This window comes from Xiphophorus maculatus, chromosome 9 (genome assembly GCF_002775205.1).
Source record: "Xiphophorus maculatus strain JP 163 A chromosome 9, X_maculatus-5.0-male, whole genome shotgun sequence".
NCBI lineage: Eukaryota > Metazoa > Chordata > Actinopteri > Cyprinodontiformes > Poeciliidae > Xiphophorus > Xiphophorus maculatus.
The window spans coordinates 17781049-17805679 of NC_036451.1; the positions used below are offsets into that span (position 1 = coordinate 17781049).

At 39.0% G+C, this 24631-nt stretch overlaps 1 protein-coding gene across 2 annotated transcripts in view; it reads left to right on the forward strand.

The window, feature by feature from the left end:
- glis1 (GLIS family zinc finger 1) overlaps positions 1-24631 on the forward strand; it is an 88281-nt gene that overhangs the window by 22672 nt on the left and 40978 nt on the right. For both annotated transcript variants that reach the window (XM_023340003.1, XM_005795738.2), the window contains exons 3-4: positions 11798-11990; positions 13015-14527. In XM_023340003.1, coding sequence (XP_023195771.1) covers positions 11798-11990; positions 13015-14527 — 1706 coding nt within the window. The remainder of the gene's footprint in view (positions 1-11797; positions 11991-13014; positions 14528-24631) is intronic.

Consider the following 24631-nt stretch of genomic DNA (forward strand, 5'->3'; position numbering starts at 1 on the left):
AGTAGCAAATGAATCAAAAGTTGTTTCAGCAAAATATTAGTTCAACAATGTGTGAATTTATGCAACCAGGTCATTGCAACTTCCTTTTACATTTTCTTTTTGTTCTACTGTTGAATTGTAGACAATACATTATAAGTGGAAGTAGGTTTAAAATTTATAATGGCCTCATTTTTTGACATTACAAAAATCTTGCATTTTAACAAGGGTGTGTAATTTCAAAGCCACTCTATGTGCATAATAAGCATTTTAGATAAAAAAAATTTATTGAGGTGTTTTAAAGAAACACATTCTCTATTTATTTACAGTATGATCCTCTTATTGCATCTAAAGGCCTGCAGTTAGAAATAAAGCATTAAAACTTACCATCAATTTCAATAGACTTTGAAACACCAACACTGTCAAGGTGCCACCACCAGGGGGTGACAAGCACTAGTGTAAAGTTTTAATTATGTTAATCAGTAAAGTGATTGGTTTGCAGCTTTTTGTAACATTTTACTACGAGATTGACTTTCAGGCTGTGCAGAAAAGAGAAAGATCTCCACCTCTACCCAGTGACACTTTCTCTGCTGTGTTTGTGTTTTGGCTGCCAGTATTCCCCTCTCTCTTAGCTCTGTTAAAGGTGCTGGTCTTAGGATGTGGTGGGCTCAGAGTCTGGCACCGGAGTGGGCTGGGTGGGGTGGATCAGTGGAGTTGGTGGTGGATTGGTTTATTACTTCCAACTATCTGTTTGCGTTCCTGACTGTGGTTTGCACTTCTCCATTTGAAGACCCTTGTTTAATGTTGGACTCCTGTTTCCCATCAGGTGCTCCCATTCTGTAAAAGGCAGGAGAGATTATTTGTTACACTGTGCTCATCAGTGTATCTCCAAACTGGGGCTGTTGGGTGTGGACCAGTCATTTCCACATAGAGGACTGTTTGTATGTCTGTTCTCACTTTCTAATAAGTCATATTGCGTTTTAGCCAACAGTTTTTGCTCTTGTCAGAGGAATCTTAAATGTGAATTTTGGTGATAATTGTGTATATTGAGCTTGAGTCTGTATATTTGGCTGCAGAAATGTGGATATTACAGCACCTTTCAAAAGTATTCCCTCCCTTGAATCTTTCTACATTTCATCACACTACAACCACAAACTTTAATGTATCATGTTGGAATTTTATGAGCTAGAACAACAAAATGAAAATCTGAAAAGTGTGGGATGCATTTATGTTTCCCCATTTAAATGCAATTCTTTCGGAGTTTGTCACTAGCAACTCTATATTTAGAGAGTGAAATTTCTGCCCATTCCTCTCTGCAAAGTAGCATAGTCTCACTCAAAGTGGATGAAAAGTGTGTGAGAGCAGCAATTTTGAAGGGTTGGCATCAGTTTTTAACCTGGATTAAGTCTGGACTTTTTATTGACTTTGACTAGGACAACAAAAGCCTACTTTATTGGAAACTCTTCTATTGTGGCTCTGGCTGTATATTTACATAGGGTTCTCTCTCTACCTAAGTCTCAGGTTTTTTGCAGCTTCTTACTGGTTTTCTTCCAGGATTGCCCTGAGAAAATCAACTATATTTCCTGTTCCTACTGAAGATAAGCATAATGCTGCCACTGCCATGTCTAATCATAAGGATTGAGACAGTTAGGGATGTTATTTTTTCCCACAAAACAATTTGCATTTAGAGATTTATGACCAGCATAACACATGTCTATGGTAACCCCCGGCCTAACCTCTCCATTTAGCTGTACAAGAAGTAGTGAAGGCTGAATACAAAAGCACACCACTCTTTTAAGTTTTTATTTGTTAATAATTTTGAAAACCATCAATTAAATGTCTTCTACTTCACAATACTGCAGTGACGTTTGTGGTTGTAATGTGACATATTGTGTCATGAATACTTTTAAAGGTCACTGTAATATATGACCAAGCAGACCATGAGAAAACAAGGACGAATTGACATGCAAGCTTCTGAGCAGAGAGATTCAGCCACAACAAATTAATTTAATCCTTATGAAAATTCTCATGTGTTCTCAGGCATATAACCCCGTTACAAAAACACTCATATCTTTGTGCTTCAGCAGTAATATTGTAGTTTTCTTCCCCCCGTCTTCTCGCTCTCTGCACCTGCTTTAGGAGGCACTTTTTCCCTAGACGTTGTTATTTTTCATTTACTCGTGCCCTCGGGTTTTAATCGTACATCCATTACTAAGCAAACAAATAAGTTCCGGGACTATGCCGCAGACACAAATATAGACGAGTTATGAGATTCAGAGAAGCTGGGGAAGGCTTTAGGAGCTAATGCATAACATCTGCACTGGACAAGACGCACAAACCATGTCATCCCGAGACAAAGTCCTTGCAGCCACACTCGTATGCGTGTTGACCTGTCTCTTGATGGGAGAAAAGAATTGTGGCAGATGTTGTTGTTGGGAGCAGACAGGAATAAAATGATCTTTATTATCAGTTTTTAAGTGCTGAATGTTTTGATTTATGGAGCCAAAGTGGGGCCATTTGAAGTGTCACCCAGGATTTCCAGAGGCATCCGTCTTGCGGTTCTGGCAGCTCGTTGTACCTTGAGTTCAGATGTATGCATCACTCTCCCGACGTACCGACTAACAGCCCCCTACGCCCCCGCCCCGACCCTCTGTACAGTGCTGCACACCTCCGATCGCTCCCCTTTACTCCTCTTAAAGCATCCATCCATCTTCACATCTGTTTTTCATTGGGGCCTGCATGTCTCCAAAGACTTGAACGCATTAAGCGCTGGCACAAGTGCGGTCTCACTCTGGCACTTAACACAACGCTTAGGTGACTTAAAAGGGAGAGGCGAGAATTATAGAAAATGATGTGTCACCAAAATAAAAAATCGCTCCAGATTACCACCAATTACACTTAATAATGCTGTCCAGAGCATCTGTTGATCAGATGGTGGGCTGCTCTGTCGGTGGGGAAATAATTACAGCAGAAAGACTGAGAATAGGAAAGCCGCCTCATTGAGGGAGACAGCAACATATAACAATAGGAGGATGCGGTTGGGGCTCTTCAGTATTGTATGGATTGGAATGCTTTGTATGGTAATGCAGTCATAACAAAATATCTTGGGATAATAGCTATGCCATTCCACAGGGGGTTTAGTTCTCCTAGATTGGAGACACATGTCTGCTCTTTATTAGTCATTTATTAGTCACTGAGGTCAGGGAGACTTTTTAGCCAAGGCACAACACAGCCGAACTCGTTTTCGATTCTGATCATCAGCCCTTGAGGCAGCGGGAATAGGTGTACAATTACAACTCAGCCTCCCTGGCAGTAATCTCCGATGTGAAATGAATGCAGTTATGCAAAGTGTGCCTTGCGATCTCTGTAATTGCAGTCTAAGTAATCCCAAACTCTCCGCTAAATCCTGAGTTGGGCTCTCATTGTCACAATTTTCAGGTATGCATTCATTGTTTCTGCGTTTTGCCTCATTTCTCAGCTTCCTATGGTCATAGTAGCTGCATTAATCAGCAGAACAAGGATTAAGAAGACATTTCTACTCACTGACCTGATGGATTGAGTTTCATAACGTTGTGAGCTGCTCTCCCACTTGATGTTTTCTTTTATTTTTACAAAAACATTCAATCGTGATGAATGGACTGCATCAGATCAGGCATGTAAGAGGTTGACTGGACCACTGCCTCTGCCAGAGAAATAATCAAACACGTCCTCAAACAAATCCTCAAATAGCCATGTTTATCCAATAATATACATAAACGGATACATTCCTTTATTCATGTGAATGTGCTGGTTTAATACATTTCTTCCCATGTAGCATGCAGCTGAGTCAGAAATTTGCATGTGCTGCGTAAAAAGACACATGGCCTACGACACTTTGTCTGTTTGACATTAAATCGGACTAACCTTTTCCAGGTTTTAGGTCAGTTAGGATTGTCAACCTTATGTCAATTTCCAAAATGCCAGAAAAAAAAGACAATATTTTTAAAAAATATTTTTTATCTTACTTTCTTCATCAGCAGTCAACACACACTAAATTATGGATTTGTAAGCTTCCTAATTCACAAATTTTAGGTAGATTGAGGCATGCCTCAGAAAGAGAGGATCAAGCCTCTACATATCTGGTTTATGGTTGGGTTCCACATCACAGGAGATGCTACGTTCATCTATTCTAACAAGTATGCAGAAGTATAAACACCAAGTGAATAGCCAGCAGTCAAATCACACACAAAATAGATCATTCCTGTGTTCTGATGTTAAATATGTTAATTAATCCCAGAACAAAAAAAAAGAGCTTGTAAAGACATTGCTGAACCTTCTAGGACAGTGCCATGTTTGTCTACTCATAGTGGAAGAAAAGTGTCCTATAGCTTGGACAGAGGGGTCAATCTGGGAGGAAATTATTACTCTATGAGCAAAATAAAACCCGTAATACAGTTTACCAATGTATGCATGGGCTAAGGCCTAAATTTTGTTGAATTCTGATGTCTGATGAAACTTTAACTGAAGTATAAGTCCATAATGACCAATTTTACATTTGGAGGAGAATGGGGGCATTTGCCCTCCTTCCCAACTCAGAGGCATTGGGATGGCAGCATCATGTTTGTGGGGGTCATTTCAAGACACTGATTAAGAAGACCAAGCACAGACATAATAGGTCTTCTAAATTAACCATAATCTTAAACAACATCAGTCCCATTTCATATCGTTAAAAATAATTCACCCAATATTAAGCATATAAACTTCTATCATTGGGGAAAAAAGTTTCTTTCTCATTATTTTGGCATTTAGCAAATAAAAAGTTGAGTAATCCAAACTGACTTGAAACATTTATTTACTCTTTTTTGTTGTTTTACAGCGTATGTAAATATCTGGTTTCAAGTATACGTGGAAACACAAAGCAGGTTTAATCTCAGGTCTCCTCCTGAACTCCTCGGCTTACTGTCATCCTTTTCTGATGCTTGGAACGTGGTGCTTTAATTATACAGAAGAGGAGCCAGAGTGAGAAATTGATACCATGTGATGACATTTATGGAGCGGAAGATACCACTTTAGAAGTAACAGGGTGTTAATAGCTATCATGTTAGGAACACTGTGTCTTGCCTGCTCTGAAATGAGCTACATTTCTTTTTAGGGCTGTATTTTGCACAATAGAGTCCTTATTTGTGTGTGCGTTTTTAGCTGGCATTGCCAACATCAGTGGCTCTTTGTGAGGATGAGCCAGCACATCTGCATACAGTCTACCTTTAACGAAAGAAACACTTGCCCCCGGTGCTTCTGGCACTGTCCCACATCTTCTTTTCACCATTCTTCTTTCTGCATCCTGCATCCCTGTTTTCCACGCCCTTAAATACTTTTTTCCTAATTGAGCCTGAATGCTTGCAAATGTGTATGTTGTTGCCCCATCCCACCATGCTTGTTCTGATGTGCTTAGCAGTTTCTGGATGCGGCTAAATTCAGTTTCTATCAGCAGAATTACAACCATTTGAACCTAAAGCAATTTTTTTTTTCTGGCTCAGTTTTGACTAAGAGTAGTAGTTTTGTCATATAGCATGAAATTGGTGATTTGTATATGTTGGTGTTAGAAATGAAACCTGGTGATTTGTATATGTTGGTGTTAGAAATGAAACCTGGTGATTTGTATATGTTGGTGTTAGAAATGAAACCGATCCGAGTGTGGAGGCTGATTCCCAATTAGGTGTGGGCTAGAATAATCTGCAGTAAAAACACAACATTCTCACAATTTTAATATAAATATCTGAAACAAAAATGTCAGCAGATCTCTTTATTTAGCTTGTCAACCAGCTTGTTTGTAACTGTTGTATAATTTGTGACTTGAAAGCTTTCCAAATTGATAAATTGGGATGAAAAACACAGTATGGCATTTATTCACAGAGTTTTGACAGGAAATGGACTGAGAGAGAAGGAGTTCCTGTGCAGGTGTATTGAGAAATATTACCCACGCTTTGCCAGTGAAACTAGGGTTTTAAAGTTTTTAATTTTTGAGTTTTTAATTCACCATTCAACCTATTCAAACTTAAAATCAGCTGATTCTAGTTATTTTTTTTGTTTGATATTAAAAAGTGTAACAAAGCAGGTATCCTAACATCAAAACATTACTCACTGAAGTTTCTCAATGGTATAATATGAATGGATGACTGAGAGAGATTTTTAAAATTATTATTTCTCAGGTTTTCCCATAGCATAATATGAAAAACATCCCAACCTACAGCCAAAAAGCAATCTGAAGTTTGATAAATTCAAAGTGGTCATGCTCAGCAGCCCACCCAAAAAGTGCAAACTAAAGAAAACAATCTTTTGATCTCCAAAAGAAGTCCCTCAATCTTTCATCTGGTCAAACACCCTTCACCTGTCAGTCCTGCTTTCTGTCTCACATTTCTTCTTGGCCTCTGATGCTCCCTCCACCTCCTGATCAAACCAAGCTTCAACACACAATGAAATGCTCAGCGCTGAATTACCATGGCACATTCAATATAAACTGAATTTTCTTTTTGGGTCCCATCCAAGCCACCATATGCCATTTCCTCCATCGGAGCGTGACTGATTTCGTTAATGTAGCAAAGCCTTAAATCACTGTGGCGCTGACTTTCAGCAAAAGGGAAGGAATCGAGACCTTTAACACTCATTTACCACTCTGCCTTTAAAGCCCTAAACACTCAGAAAGTGTCTTTATGATGGATAATCTGAGTACATTTAGTTTTGGCATTAAAATAAATGTTGGACCCTAAAATAAAGACTGTCGTATTACGCGGTGTAAAAGGGTTTTACCTCTGGAGTGATAGTCTTTCCAAAGCAGCTCACAAAAAAAATTTATATAAACCTATAAATACTAAATAAATCCTTTTAATATTTTCATTGCTTCTCTACATAGTTGTTGTGATAAAAAGATAAATAAAAAGTAGGGTCAGGACTTTAAGTTAAAAATGTTAACACAATTAATTTCCTTTTTTTTCCATACCAAAGTCTTGAGCTGGCACTTTTGTCTTGTGTTCCTGGTTTGCCTTTAAATCTGACACAAGAAGCTTCTGAAAACAACAGCTATAAATGACAAAGCTGCTTGTCTTGGCCCACTGGGGTTTAACTTTTGCTGCACAAAACAATCCGATGGGAGACTGGAAAAGACTGTCACTGTGTTAAAGTTTTGCAAAAGGGAGTTAGCCTATCATCAAAGCTATTCTAGTTTAAAACAGCATCTCAATGCTAAGCTTGTTGCAGAAACATAGATGCTCCCAAGCTAATATGACAAACAAAACTCCATATTTTTAACAAAGTTTTTTTTTTGTTTTTTTTTAATCAGAGAAATTACATGGATGATCAGGGTTTCTTTAAAAAATTAAAAGTTGATTGAGTATATCAGAACTTGAGTCTAAACACTAATAAAAAGACAAGTTGAATTTCTCTGAATGTCTCTCAACTTGGCAAAATGCAATGTTTCAGTTGTTGATGACTTTTATGTGTTTTTATTTACTTTTATGTGTTTTATTTGTTTTTGTGTTTTTATTATTCAAAGCATACTTAAATCATAAAAACAATAATGCAAGGAGGCGGTTCAAAGTGAACTGTCTCATTGCTGAAATATGCGACACAAATAGACTTGATTGAATGATTGAGCTCTGGTCCTCATAGCCACAATCCTTATGTTTTAGTTACGTCTATGTTCTCTGACATCTGACTCAAATGATTGCTTTATCTTCTGCATGCCATCTAGTGCTTTTTATGCCTGTTTATCAGCCAATAACGTATGTCTGGGTTATGGCAGAAAGGAAGCACATAAAGGCGTGAGGACCAGTGTTGAGAAACGTTGATCTAAGGTACAAACTTATAAACTTATGCAGGAAAAGACAGCAGCGGTTTCATTCAATGATGCAGATAATGTGGCGTGCTTTCTCACCAAGTCAGATTTTTTGAGCAGTTGACCTCTTGATAACAGAAGGTCAGTCTTCTTTCTTACACCGTCCTTAAAGTTTTACTCAATGTCTTGAAGCCTTTTATACAGAAATATATAGAGGCAAAAAAAGGGAAACCTTTCCAAAAGCAATAGTGGCTACTGCACTCTTGTTAGCATTGTTAACTTCAAAATGCTCTATAAATTACTTCTATACTAAAAATAAATGGAAACAAATTAAATTAGCAACAAGTGGCAAGTGTCATACCAGTTTTGGTCGCCCCTTCGCATCTATTAGAAAGAGGTGGATCACCTCTCGATGTCTGTGACTTGTATATGAATGGATGAACCCAATCCTCTTTCCTATTATCACCCTTTTCTTCCTAATTACCTGTCAAATCTCTCTTTACATTGGCGATATTCTAAATTATTCAAATGGATTTATTCATATTTTTGTTCCGTAAAAGAAACTTACTCTGGCAAAAGCATCAAAGTTATATTCTACATCCAGAAATGCCCTACATATTTTGAAGCAGTGCTTTAGGTGAGGCAACTATAGTTTGTTGATAATGACAGCTTTCTGTTCAGGCCTCATTGACCACCTGGCAGTCAGATGAACCACTTTTCATGTCGGCATTTTTACTTGGTTGCTTTTTTATTTACTTTATATGCAAGCAGTAAATGTGTAATTATGAAACGCAGCTGCTAATGTCAGTGATCTTCAACCTAATTCATGTACCCTTTGCCCCGCTTTATTGATTGTTCCTGACTATTAGAGAAGGAAGAAAAACTTGGCTTCTCATGGGCATGTCTTGAAACCTTTATACAGAAATAAACTTGTACATAAATGGCAAACATCGAGCCAAAAGGGGAATGGGGGAAGGAAAAAAACTGAGAACACTGAGAATTTGCCAAGCAGAACAATTTTTATTGCTTAAAAACAGACGAGGGCTGAAAGTCCTCTGTTAACGGCTCTGAGTGAAACCAGCGGTGTTGCTGCAGTCCCCAGGCGATGGTGAACTGTTTGCGTAGCTCATGCTTCCTCTCTGCCTCTTTGTGTTTCTGCTTTGAACCATGACAAGACAAATGCCGAGGAGAATGTGGACAGAATAAATGAAGAATATGTTTGTAAAATTCTAGAGGAACGTGACCACATATGTTCTTATTTTCTCCTTTTTTGTTAATTTTTCTAACCTTTTTCCTAAATTTAAAAACATTCCCTCCCTGCCTGTTTTATTTTTGTTATTTTTTCATGTTTCTTTTATTGATTTTTCCATTTTCTTCTTGTGTTGCAAAACATGCAATTCTAGTTGTTGACTCTTTTTTTTCATATGCTTGTGTTTTTGCTAAAGTAATCCACAAACTTGCATTTAATCCATTGTTGTTTCTTATCCCACTTTTTAAATTAGTCTCCAGTACTTTTTCTGCTGTTTTCTTTCACCTACATGGCGTTTGAGTTACTTTATCAATATAGGATCATGCTGTGTGATAACATTGTGAATAATATTGTTAAGAGAAAATTAAATTTGTGAAATTGAGTTAAAAATTGAAGCGGGGAACGTGTGGCCCGTGTCTGCACATGAATGTGTGGGGATATCGACTTACCGGTCACAAGCATTTTCAAACACACATGAATACGCGCACACACTAAACCTTTTCATCCTCACACACTTTTCGTATCTTGTCTTATTTTTTGGATACTATAATCCAAAATCTTCCTTTAGGAATAATAAAACATGTAATGGAATTACTTTCAAAGTCAACGATGCAACATTCTCAAATCCCACATTTTGTAATTGTTTAATTCTTATAGCAGACATGTCTTAAATCTATTTATCTTTAAAACAAATAGTTCTATATTAAGATAATCTTAATATATTAATATTAATATAGACAGGTTCGATATTAAGATAATCTAACTAGTGAATCTTTTGTTTTCACAAAATGTCTGAATTAATTTGTTTTCAATTTTACCAGAGCAAAATAAGTCATAATTGTTCATTGGAATGAAAATAGACACATTGTTTTCAAAATTGTCTATAAAAAGACACCCAAGTAGTAAAGAGAGCATATCTGTGAGTAAGTTAATTTCTTGTTAAACCCAAATGTTTTGTATGGAACATTAATAACAATCTGCATTATGAAGACCAAGAAACGCATCAGACACGTCAAGGATCAGGTTGCGAAAACGTTGCATCCTAATGTCTGAAGATCTCATAGTGCACTTTAGTCTGTCACCTGAACAAATGGAACAACTACAGCAAACCTACTGACTAAGGGCCGTCCACCTAAACAGACAACATTAAAGACAACATTAATCGAAGAAGGAGCCAAGAGGCTCACAGTAACTCTAGGCGCTTCACAGCTCCAATGAGGGAATCTGTTGACAGGAAAACTATTGAAGAAAGTGCTCTGATGGTGCAGGGGTTAAGCAAAACCCACATAAGGAAGCCTTAGTCGCAGGTTCGATGCCTGGCCTGGTGACCTTTGCTGTATGTCTTCCTTATCTCTCTTTACTTACTTTCCTCCCTTAACGTTTTCAAATAAAGGCCGCTAGAGCCAAAAAAAAACCTTTAAAGAGAAGAATATGCTCTGGTCAGATGAAAACAAAACTGGTCTATTTGGCCCACCTGCAAAACTCAATGTTTGGCAGAAATCTTATAAGACCCATCATTCTGAACATGATATACCCACAGAAACATGGCAGTGGCAGTATCAATCTCATCTTCTGTAGGAACAGCAAAGTTGTTTAGGACTGATAAGAAGATGAATTCAGGGCAATGCTGAAGGAAAACCTGCAAGAGGCTGCAGAAAAATCAGTGTTGTTTGAGCAGAACATCAACTGCAAATGTACAGCTAGAGCTACAATGGAATAGCTTAAATTATGTATAATTATGTGTTAAACAGTCCAGACCAAACTCCGATTAAAAGGTTGTCACAAGATTTGAAAATTGATTTTTGTTGATGTTCTCCACCCAATCTGACTGAACTTGAGCTATTTTGTGAAGACAAATATTGCAGCTATTTTAGTCTCTAGATTCACAAAGAGCTGTTAGAGCACATCACAGAAGACCTGCAGGTATAACTGAAGCAAAATATGGTTTTGCAATGTTTTGACTTAGGAAGCTTAAGAAAATGTATACCACACTTTGAAACCTATTCAATTTTCTGTCTTACAATCATTCTCTGCTTTGTGTTGTTCTATTTTGTAAAATCCTAAAGACATACACTGAAGTTTGAGGTCACAATGTGACAAAGTGTAAAAAACGTAAAATGATACGAGCAATTATGCAAGACATTGTACACAAATTGGTCAGCATTTATAAATTGTGCAACTATGTCACGCTTAGTGGTAGGAGAATTTGCACAAACTACATTTATTTATCCAAAATGAAAATATTGCAGTTTAATAAACTGAATAAAAATCCCTAAAGTACTCCAGTGATGGGAGTGATTGATCTATTCGGCATGATTATTACTACTATATGGGTTGCACTTTGCCAGAAAGCACTCCATAGATCACTCAGGGTTACTGAAATGACAGCCAACATTTATTCCTCAAGAGGTCCTACACAGTATAATAAGATTTCAACATACCACTGAAGGCACGACTCCAAGTTCAAACTCATTGTTCTTCCAGCAAAGCCAGCAGATGACTGAGCAATAGCTGCTTATATTGCTTATATCTGCAATATAAACAGCTGTTGCTCAGTCATCTGCTGGCTGCAATATAAGCAGATTTTTTTTAATTATTATTATTTTACAGTGACACAGAGTCGCTGGTTTGCTTTGCAGAAAGAGAACTGTGATGTCAGCACATTTCAGGGATGAATAGTGTCCTTATCTAAATAGTGAACATACACTCTGATCAGATCTGAAGCAGACTGTTTAGCTGTTTTGTTCTTGTTTGTCTTCCAGTTAATGGGGCCTACTGCTCAGAGAAGGATGGCAGCTCTGAGCTGAGTGATGCAGAGGGCACCCTAATGCGATGTGGGCAAAGTCTGCCACTGCCAGCGGGGGGCCACTCAGAAGGACTCTACCCCCCGAGCCTCCACTGCAGCAGACCAGCATCCGACCTCCTTCTGCAGGATGGCCCGCACCATGAAAGCAGGTAAAACTGTCACAACTGCTCGCTTTTTTAAAATATGAACATAGTATTTCTGATAAAATGCAGATAAATTATGTTGACACAAGTGATCATACATACATTATTTACACAAATGCAATGAATCGAAATGCAAATCTTTAATGTTTTGAAGAATATCATAGCAGATTTCTTGATAGCAGCTTTAACATATTTGTTGCCTATACACCAACATTCTATTCTTTCATATTGTCTCTCAATATCATCTATAGAGCCAAACAGGCAAAGGTGCTTTTGAATAAAAAGAGAGGTGACCAATTCTTTTATTAAAGACACTGATGACATGGTCTCCCAGTTCTTCTCTCCAATCCTGACTAGCGTTAGCTCTTTTTTTTCTTTTCCTTCCCTGGTATACTCAGAAACTCAGGGGAAGGGACAAAGACGATAGCGATAGAGACAGACAGGAGAAAAGCGAGCTCTTCTCACATCACTCAGGGGCTTTGGACAAAATCCATAATGAGCCAGCTGACAGGAATGATTATGTCGGAGATCACAGCAACGCATGGAGAAACATGACCCTGGCTATCCATTGAGGAGGGCAAAGATTCCCACCATAATACACAGTATTGTAAACGGCGACCCTTCATAGGGTGCAATTATGCCACCAAAACAGGTGACTCCTTATTTATCCCCAATGCTGGGTTGGGTTTAACCCCTTTGTGTCATCAAAGCCTGTCAGATGGACACACTAGCCAGTGGCCTCTCAGTCTCAGAAGCCACCCTAACCTCCCCCGTCTCACTCTTCTTTGTCTTAAATGCTCATTCATATCCTCTCACTACAAGAAGATCCTATTTCAGTTATTCATAAAACAACTCTGGATCATAGATAGGCTGTGCTCCATGATTTGTAACATAACTTTGCAGTTTTGTTTCATTTGTAACTCCGCCATGGTGAACATAAGGTTTGTCTGAAACATTTTGAGAAGAATGAATCAGTCTGTCTGTCAATGGAAATAAAACTAGTACAACTCATATTGCCTCTCCCTTACAGAAGCACCGCTGCCTTCCAGAGAGCCCCGCCTGGTGCCAGCATGGCTCGCTCCTCTGCCCCTTACCCGATTAAACAGGAGAACTCAGTCGGACACAAGACCTCCAGTGTTCAAGGCCAGTCTCAGGCTGCGTTTCAGGCCTGTAGGGCAGATCAAGCTTTGGAGACATCGCGAGACGATATAGCTGCGGCCCTGCATGCTAGCACTAACGGTAATGGCGTATGCACGGTGAGCTGTGCAGGTAGTGCTGTGTCAGGAGACGCGGTGCAACCTTTTAATAATGGAGATGGCTCCTCCCCACTGGCTTTGTCCCCAACTGGCTCCCATCATTCAGCGCGTCTGCTCAGCGCTAGCGATATGAAGAGACGCTGCCTTTCCCTGGCCTCACAGTCTACTGTCGCTGCTGGCACCAGCAGCGTCGCCCCAACGGGTTCACCATCAGCCACTGGCACGACCTCCAACGAGATCAATATCACCGCAGCCATCTGCTCCTCCTCCCAGATGTCGATGGTTGCTTGCGTCAACGGATTCCTCGCTAACCTCTCCCCCAGCAACGCTAGTAGCGCCGGCTTGTCTTCGTCGTCCTCCTCCTCTTCTTCTACATCCCCACCCTCTATCTGCTGCCAGCGGGAGGCCCCCCGGAATCCCCCACGTCACAGCAGCCCCCAGCAGTCATCACTACAGGAGAGCTGTCAACTGTCCTCACCTGCCACCTGCCTCCTGTCCCTGTCCGCCTCCTCCTCATCATCCTCTTCTTCGGCGTCATTAGTGGAGCCGGAGACAGGCCTAGGGCAGAGCCTGGGGCTTTGCGAGGAGCAAGTCCCCATGCTGCGGGGGCTTGGGTCTGGAGGAACAGCAGAGGAAAGTGAAGAGAGAGGCTTGGATGGGTTGGGACTACTGATGAGTGGGGCCCTTATGTCGGGGACATTGAGCTCCAGTTCTGATGCTGGTTGCCTGTTGGATGGAGGTCAAAGATGTGGGGCAGCTCTCAAGCAGGAACCTCTTGATGACTTCTCTCCAAGTGAAGATGAACTCTTCCAGCACCACTATCACCACCATCATCACCTAAGTGGTCACACTGGGCACCACCGTCACACTCCCCACCCATCTCGATCTGCCATGCCTCCTCCTTATCACCTGCACCAATACCCGGGCCCCAGTCATGGGGGGCCGCTACAGCACCAGAGTCAGCAGACAACACAAGCTTCCTCTCTGGCATTAAAACAAACCTCCGGAGGCCCCCCTGCCACCCACACAGCCTCGGAGCGCGAAGACGTCAGAGGAGGAGCGCAAACGGATAAGCAGGTGTGTCGCTGGATCGACTGCAGCGCCGCTTATGAACAGCAGGAGGAGCTCGTTAGGCACATTGAGAAAGTCCACATTGACCAACGCAAAGGAGAGGACTTTACCTGTTTCTGGGCCGGCTGCATTCGCCGCTACAAGCCCTTCAATGCCCGTTACAAGCTGTTGATTCACATGAGGGTCCACTCGGGAGAGAAACCCAACAAGTGCATGGTGAGTCACCAAAAAAAACAATCAATTACCATTCTGCAGAAATGGTGGTCTGACGTTCAATCAATCAATCAAATTTTATTTGTATAGCACATTTCAGCAGCAAGGCATTTCGAAGTGCTTTACATCATATCAAACACAGAAACACAAAGTCATCAAGTGGGGGGGTTCTTGCTTTTGCATCCATAAAAGGTTTACCTGTTACACTCCTACTGTGTTATATGGAACGAAATACCTGTTGCTATTTTTATTCCCACTCACGCTCACAGTCACGCAGTTTAAAACAATGTAAACAGCCTTTCAACAGGCTTCCAGCACGAGGCTCCGTACGCCTCTTTCACGGAATTTCGACCTGGGACTCCGTCGTCCCTCACGGATTTTTGTGCAATTCTATGGTACCTGTTAGTGTCTAGAATTTACAGGGTTTCTGTTACGCGCAGTGACCCTCAGTCACTCACCGTTTTTCATACGTTCAACCAATATGTTTAAAATAACAGTGTTCCCTCATTGTCACCTTTCATATTTTCTTAAATATATTTTTTTGGTTTTTGAGGCAGATGTATTCAGAACAATGTTTTTTTTTTTTAAAAAAAAAAAACAACAACTGTATTTATAGGAAAAATACACACCAATTATGTAACTGTAGATTAAAAAAATAGAAATGGATTTATTTATCGGAGCACAGTGAGGTTGCATTTTTTATTAAAAACATTATAGTGAAACATCATTTTTTCCACAAAAAAGTACAATTACATGGGCTGCTGCATGGTTAACTCCGTCCACTCCGTAAAAATAAATAGATTTGAGAGTCTATTTTTTTATTGGTAGAGCTCCAGTTCCTCACGTGCTCTTACAGATCAGCATGAAGCTGTCACTCCCTCCATGTACGTTTACAAATGGAAAATTCCTTCAACCTTTGGACAGATTTGTTCCAAACACACTATTAGTCCACAATTTGTGTAGGGCTGAAGTCTTGTTTATTTTCACAAGTGCTCTGCTGTTTTTCTGAGAACAGATTCAGATTCTGAAAATCCAATACATATGGGAAACATAACCAAACAATGCCTACACTTGATCCGTTTAAATGGGAGCTTTAAATTTTTAGCTGTCTCACAAGTATGAGATGAATTGGCTTCAAATCCGAGCCACACACGAGTAGAAATGTAGTAATCTGGTTAAAGGGAGCCGCAGAGAGATGGTCTGCAATATTTGCCCATCTTGCTCAATATGATGTTTTTCATTTTAAGCTCTTGTCAGCTTAAGGTAGAAAACTCCTAAACATACTAACCTGGTAAATAGAGAGTTCTTGTATGTTTATCAAATAGTTTTAAATCTTCTAGTACTAACTTTCAACTATATTCTATTGAAAATTCACCGACCTGGTGCTTCCTTGGGTAAAATAGTTGGAAATTTTCAGGGCGATCGCCTCTGTTGCAGCAGCAGTTTCTGCATTTCATTGGTGTTGGATGTTTGCAATTCCAGAAAACTGCTGTACAAAAATAAATGCATACAACCTTCAAGGAACTGAAATAATATTGGTAAAACCAATGTGAGAATATTCCTCCAAAAGAATAAAAGAGACTGATAAATTCATACTGAAAAGAACTACAGTGAACCTCTGCCTCTTTTCGATTTAACATTCAGAGTTTATCTATTAGTGGATTTTTCTGTGGAATGTAACTCAAAATCATTCACAAAAAATTTGCCTGTTTGCAGATCTTTTGGTAGAGCACATCTAGAATGTTTGAAAGAACACACAGCTTTGGAAGCTGACGTATCTTGGCACAATGCTACTTGGCACACTATTGTCTGTTGTCTGCAAAGCAGCCAAATTCAGGAGCTTCATTTATTTTCCATGGTGCTAATTGGCAGTATACTTTCAAGAGCAAATGTAAGGAAGCCCAAGAATGTTAGCTTCTCTGGTTGTGCTAAGATAGTTTCCACCGTGCACATTGATGGATAAAAATGTATATTTGGTAGTTTGAACTACTAAACCAGGGTGTTTTATGTGGTTTTGGACAAGTCTTCGGTATTCACAAATTTCAGCTTTTTGCAGGCGGTTAAGGTTCCTAACCCCTGCAGATACCGGGGGGTCCACTGAACTGACAGTTTGCTGCTAAAGTAATTTCAAAAATATTTTAGATCAGGACTTTGTGTTTTTAACACTTCATATTAGGGAGATAAATGACTATAGAATATGTTGCATGTTTTTGTGCATTTAAGGCCAGTTTGGGATGGGAGCACCACGAAGCATTTATGTTTAGGGTACCAAAATGGCCAGCAGCAACAGTCCAGTCTACTACCCATAATCATGGCGCCTCGGCCTACATCAGCTGCTCACTCATTTACGGAGCACTGCAGAGGATCTTACATTATGATTTATCTTTATTTATTGTCTGGCTACTTTGTGTAACGTTCATGTATTTCTTGCATGGAAAATGTATATATGTTGGACTAAAATAGGGGCTCGTTGGTGTTTAAGGAAGTTGAAACCCCTAAAATAAGCCCAATTAAATCTGTGCCACTAACCTTTGTCTGATTTGCAGTAGACTCAAAAAAGTATTTATTTATAAAAATATATATTGTATTCCTTAATATTGATACATTTAACCAGCTGGAAAACAGATTTTTCTGTATTCAGAATCTCTGACTGATTACTATTTTTTTTCTAAATGTCCTCTTAGGTAGTTTGACTTTCCAATTAAGTAGTATTTTATGGCTTGCTATTTATTTTTTTGTTTTGGTTTTCTGACCTATTGTTGTTGCAGATGTATCTTTTCCATGAGTGCTGTCAAATCACAAATGTGCAATGCGTGGATATATCCTGCATACACACTCCAGGCTGTGACACTGTTTTTGGGATGTTTGCCATATGTGAAGTTCAGAACAATTTGGCTCATTGTGGACAAACCTCCGGACTCTGTCTGAGACACGAGACACTGAAAATTCTGCAACACACCTTAACCTCTCGATCACCCTTCTTGCAAGCGCATAAATGCACAAACTGAGAAAGCTAAAATGGGATCATTGTTTGCTTTGAGTTTCACAGTCCGGGGGATTGATGCTGGCATACTATGCATCAAGAAGGAAAGAACATTTCAAAAGATAAACACAGAGGCCAAGAAATTTATTTAAAAAAAATAACATTTGTTTGCAAAGTTCTGAATATTTTAAGTAGACTTCTCTTGAGAGGTTATAAGGAATTAATATTTTACCTGTAGTAAACAAGTCTCTCAGTCAAGACTGTGTAACATATAAGTAACATATAACGACAGTCTAAATAAAGCCAAGCCAATGGAGATTGCTAGCATCTTCAAATAACTCCATTATGTTACTGATAATGTGAATGGCATCTTTATCAACATTGAAACTGTCTTCATGTTTGTTTTGAACAGTTATTCACAGATTATATAATAATTATTTACATGGGAACGGAGATGGTAGACCACTAATGACCTTCCTGTGCAAAACACTTACTGTAAAATGTTTGCAATTAGAACAGTTACACATGTTGATATCCCTCAAGATCATCTGAAAGGTTCCAACACAGAATGGGCTGCAATCGATCCATCAATGTTATTGATCTGCTTCAGGAGGCAAAGACAAACCACTGACCTCTATGAACTGTGAGAGGAAGATGAAGCTGGTGCTCGTCTAAGAAAAATGTTGATTAATACAATATCTCAAATATAGTGTACATCAACTTTGCTTGTATTTAAAGTGCTGAACATTTTAAGATTCCTTGCATGAGGTCCACAATAGAAGATTTATATAATGGGGGACCGTGGTTTCAAGCCTATGTAATGCAGTTGTGTTTGAAATAAAAGGCAAAATTATTATATTAGTTTATATAAACTGTTCTGCATGCATTAGTATTTCATCAATTTACATCCATGTTGTGTTCTCAGTTCATGTTGCACACAGGAAGCTTAGTGGTGGCGCACCTCCTCCACTGGTATTTCATGGTGAGGGATGTCCAAATTTTTGACCACAGGATCTGAAAATAACCTCATCCTGATGATGATTTTGAGATTGTAGTTGATTTAGGATGGTTGAAGTGGTTTTAGTCCCTCTCAGACAGACTCGTGGACAAATTAACCTGCATGGATACAGAATGAAAATGCTATGAGAGTTAGCTGCTGTAAGTAAGATATTAACTGCTTGTGTCTTTTAAACATAACCCCACTTCAGTAAGCTTAGACTAACACTTTCAGCAAATATTCTGCACATATGAAACCAAAAGCGTCTGTATGTATTTGCGTCTTAGCTCAAAACTTTCCAAAATCCCTTATTTTTTTGTCTGAGTTCCTGGACCTTTTGCCATTAGCCCTGATGCCTCTTATTTTTGTTGTGCTCATGCAATAGACTCAGGCATTTGAGTATTTGAGCTATTCGTGTAGAGGAAACAGTTGAGACATTCTGTTTTAGGACCCAGCTCTACAGAAAAAACAGGTCTAATCCTTTTATTATCTTTCCAGCGGCAGCTTCCAGCAGGCACTCATGAAGCAGGGCTCCGCTGACATCCAAACATAACACACCTCTCTCTCCTCTCGGCCTCGCTGCAAACAGTATATACTCTATCTCCCTTTTCCTCATCCAGCTGGACAGCATTTGCTTCACGCTGTGTCTTGGCAAGAAAAAGTCATTATCACAACATATGAGCCGTGCTTTGAACCCCGAGTGGGCCTGTCACACTCCGTACCTGGATAGTATTTTAAGGACTTACCCATTCAAAATTATACACCAGGTCCTTCCATGTGTAGAGGTTCAATTTTGAGGGTCACGAAAACCTCTGCTGACTCTTATGAAAGTTAGTTTGGTTCCCACTCCCCCACCAATTAAAGCTGGTCCTGGCTTGTTGTGCAGAGGCCAGCACCGAGGGACATGTGGCCCAAAAGGAAACAACATAATCTCTCAGCAATATCCTGTTGTGTTTCATACCTAATTCATTTGTTAGTTTAGTTTATTAAATTTTTTTTATGTGTCTGCATAAATATTAAAAATATATCCAGGAGGAGGAACCCTGTCATGGTCTCGGACTTTGATATTGCTCTGCTTTGTCAGAGGCCAGCCCGTAGGATCTGTTGTGTCTGAAGGCTGCGACCGTGAGCTGTAGAGTTCGGAAAATATCTTCCTAAAGCAGGGAGGATGAGAGTCTGTGCGAGGACTTACATGGGAACATGACTTCAGGCAAAAGTGCTGCGCCACGCTCTTTATTTGGTTTGTCTTGCATCGAAAGAAAATACAGCTTGTCTTTACATTTGTGCTTTCAATTTCAGGTGTAGTACAGAAATATGGTTGATGTCAAGTAACAGGATGGTTCTGTAATATATCACAGAGTAAGAACAACTTCAAGACTAATCCAAAACATTTTTTGTCAAAGAGATGACAGTCTACTGCTATCTCTCTGGATTCTCTACATTCTCTCTTCATCTCATTGCTCAAGTCTTTTGTAGGATCTACGGCCAGAAACCAAAATGGTCATGCAAGAAAGTAGACATTTTTTCTGCTTATTTCCAAAGTCCAGCACTTTTTTTATTATTTAAAATGTCCTGCTATTTTAGAGGCAATGATTCTATGCACTCTGCGAGGTTCACAAGAATAAGACAAACAGGCCCACAGGACCATAGGACTTCCTCCATACATAAGAGGTATGGAGGAGGTCTCTGGTTGTAAGAGTCATTTTTTTTAATCCCCTACCATTTTCCCCTCTGTGCCTATTACTTCTGCTACTGAGAAAATAAGCTTGTATCCACTTCCAGTCATTTGTTCTAGACAGTCGTTTTTCATTCCTTTGAGGCATCAGAAGTTCAGGGTTATTGTAGATCCAAAAATAAATCACCTAACGCGATCTTTATGTTTCACAAATAGTCAAAGGTGTCATTAATTATAAACTGTGTTCTAAAGAGTATTACTTTACTGTAGAATAATCCACTTTGCTCAATCTGAGTATTTTAAACTTTGTGCTAGGTGAAGACCAGATTCCTCAACAAAATAATGAAATAGTCCTTTAATTTAATTTAATTGGTTTTCTAACCAATTAGAAAACTAGGACTTAGACACCAGCTTCAGCATCCTTACCAATTCTTTGTTTATGGCCATATATTTTACAGGGCCCATTTCCTCTTGAATGTAGATGTGAAAAAAGCAATAAAAAATCCTTCAGGGGACAATTGACAGATTCTCTTTCCAGTGTTTGTGTTGCTCTCTGACAGGATGCCACCCTAGGTTATTTTCTTAATAAATTTAGTCAGGTTCCATTTTCCAAATTGTTTTCTTGTGTGAAATTATTCTACACAAGGTACATTTATTTTAAGACTTCTAACACACCTTTTTTCTGGAGTTGAAAACATATCTGGAGGGTTCTTATGCTTGATAAAACAAATAATGAGGCCTAGCCATGACCTGCAGCCTAATGAGCATTAGTACAAGAACAGACTGTACATGTGTGTATACAAACAAACACTAAAGCATGTGCTCTCTGACACACACATGCATCCCAAGGCACTTGCTGGGGAAAGCTGGATGTTCAGCCGTCCTGGAAAAATAAGCATTAATCACTGAATTTCTGTTTTTTGTGGGGGGGGGGGTCCACTGATGTAAAAGCTGTTAACATATATATTTAGATTTACTGGACTGATTTTTGGAAGAGAGTGGTGAAATTTTCTTTGATGTCAGAGTCATAGACAGCTGCCAGGTTGCGGCGTGTGTGGGGGTGTGTGTGTGAGTTTTCAGGGGTAAATGGACTCTTTTGTGAGCAATCAGCTCAGGTGCAGGAGATAAAACAGGGAGTTCCATTAGCTAATTAAAAGTGTGGTTCAGCACATGTGCAAACTTTTCCTCTGGACGCTGGGCTGAAACTAGAGCTGGGCTCTGGGTGTGGGTGCAGAGTGAAGGTGATATTAACAAGTTTGAGCCTCTGATTATCTGCTTCGTCCTCCTTAACAAAAACAGTTGCACAAGGCAACATGCTGTGATGTATTAATCCTAAAGGGGGCTTGTGTGATATTTCTTTCCCCCTAATATTATTCAGATATTAAAATATGCTTTGGCACTGCTGAAAACCAAATACAAAATGTTGTGCATTAGAAATGCCTGATATGGTTTCTGCACTGTGCCGTTCAGCGTCGTAGGAATAAAGAGGTCTGTTTATGGCTCATTTACATTAATCAGAGACAATACCTAGGAAAGGCATTGATTCAGCATGTAAGAGGTAAAAAAACAATTCATATTAAGTTGCCTGTAAAACTTGCAGTATTGGCTCAGATGCAAAGAGCTAATCAGGACCAAAAAAAGAACCTGGCAGGGATCAACTTTTAGCACTTAAGGCCTTCTGCTCCTCGTTAAATAAATTTCAACATAAGCTTTGTCAGTCATTTCCCCCGGGCAAATTAATTCATCAAGTTGGTACACGACCTTATTTCTTCTTAATTTTAAACCTATAATCCCATTCTGTAGCTGTCTGCTGTCTCCATGACAGAAGTGCTGTCCATTCATCTTGCTATTAGTAACTCAAAACTGTCCATATGTTACAGTTCATGTGATGAAACCGCTGGTGGAGTAACTCTGCCACAAAACCCCCGAATTAATGAATGTTGCTTATGTTCAGCTGAGCAGGCCGAGCCAACTTCCTGTCAGGTTCAGAAAGTTTTCCAGTCAGTCTTTTGCAGAAATGTAATCAAGTATTAGAGCCCTGATGCCTTGATCCCTCGCCTTCTTCATTGTTAGTGTTATGCTTATAATTAAAAACTTGCTTGAATGAAAGTGATTTCTTTTCCAAAAAGCTTTCTGTTAACACAGAATTTGAAAGAGATTACAACAATCATCATGCAGCCACAATTTAATATTGTAGTTTGAAATCATTGAGGTTGCTTTTTGCAAGCAAAGGATAAGCTCGGACAAGGACTGCTGAAAAAGATGAAAGAGTCTTGGCTGGATTTTGTGAACAGCAGAGGTCATGTTATGAAAAGATTCTTTGTGATCTTAAATGTTTTTTGTTCATCTACTAGGCACCATCTCGATCTGATCTTCAAATTAAAAAGAAAATGTCAGAGAACCGATTAGTCCTCTGATATTTTAGGTAGCAGGGTAAGCATGTCTCAAAATCAAGTCCTGAGAATGTTTCTCTTGTTGATCTCAATTTGTTCGGATTTGTTTCTGAGTTTTGTAATTTTAGCTAACTTACATGTATCTTTAAATGCACCTAACAATCCAGGCACAGCACAGTGATGGATGGAGATTTTGTCACTGCTACCACCTTTGGTTTGGGCACTGGTGTGAGCTGATAAATGGGTGTCAAAGCAAACCTTTTGAGTCATAAAAAACATGTGTTGAAACTACAAAATGCAAACAAGGTGAAGAAACTAGAGAGTTTCTTTGTCACTCACCTCTTGGGAGGTCCGATATATGTGAACCGGTCCACCAGATATTTTTTTTCCAGTAATTTTGCTGATCCAGCTCTCTTACCAAGTTTGCACTCTGTAATTACAGACTGTTGTTATTTTTATTGTTTTATCCTGACTTAAATGCGTACTGACTATGCAGAGATTAGTCATTTTCATTTCACAAATTCTTGACTGTAAATGTGCAGGTTTAGCCTTCAGGTTTCTTTAAATACCTTTTGACTTGGATTACTGGTGTACAAGGATCAAAGGCAGCACCACAGAAAAATGTATGATTTTGTAATAGGTTTCCTAAAGATTGCATTTCAGCGAATAGTTTTAATCCCATCAGGCCTGTCAATGTGTTATATAAAGGCATATAAGTGAGGGAAGAAACTCTTTAGTAACATAAATGTCACGCTGCAGGATTAAAGGAGGACCAAAGTGCAGACCGCACAAAGACGAAAATGCTGTTGTAATGAAAAATTTAACAAATAACTTGTGATGACGAACCAGGTGTAATGGGGAACATGGAAAGTTGATGGAGTGCAACGGAAAAAGCTGTATATTGCAGAGGGAATGGAAATGACAAAGAACTGGAGGAGTTAACGACAGGTGATTACATGCAGCTGGGAAAGGAGCAAGTAGAGGCAAATGAGGAGATGAATAACAGCTGGGACAGGGAGCAGAATGAAAGGGTGAGATGCAAAACGAAGAAAAGGAAGGAGAAAGGAAACCTAAATACAACAGAAACAAAAAGAGGAAAAAAAAAATCCAAAACACAAACAATAAGAACAACTGAACTATAATACATGTAATACACTGAAAGAACCACACATAAGTATGAACAAATAATAAAGAAATTTAAAGAGACAATAACCGAAATAAAAAGTTTAAACAACCTAAAGATCACAACAATAGAAGATTCTTAAGGTATTTCTGAGTAATTTTTATTTTCACCAACATTGAGAAAAGGCCTCAACGTTGCATTAAGCACATTTAAACTTTTTAAATGGAAAAAAAAAAAAGATCCTACCTGGATGTTGTAGATTGAGCACAAATTATTGCATGTTTTTTTGTCCAAATGTTGCTATTAGGCATATTAAAAGAGTAAAATGACAGCAACTCCAACTTTAATGCTGATTGTGTCAGTAATTACCCAACTACTATTTTAATTATTTATCAATCGATTCTAAATGTAATATAAATTGTAAAGAATACCTCAATACTGTGAAATGTTGTCCGCAGAGTGGGGGATAAATAATGTATATTGGTTTTGTTTATATCAATCAAATTAGTTTTATGTAAAGACTGTTATATTTTATCGACTTTCATGATAAGTAACTAATAAACAGTTCCACTCCCTATTAGCAAATGTAGACCAGAATTATAGATATCATTATTGTTGGATATTTACGCTTTGACTTAGGTCATCTCCATGTGGTTATTAAATTTTAATGGTTGTTCGTTAAAACTTCACATTTAATTTTTTCAAGGCATAAGAAATGGAGCATTTTAAAAATGTTTAGTTGTATTAAAGCGTAGCTGCAGATGTTGAGCTGGAGCTACCTTGCTTCTAACCACATAAGCAGGTATCAAAGCATTCAGGATTTGCTACATGCGATACACTTTAATTGCATTTGTCTGGAATGCAGTATTTTGAGTTTGCCCATTTCCTCTGCATTTAATCACGCCCTGGTATTGGAAACCTGACGACCCAGAGCAG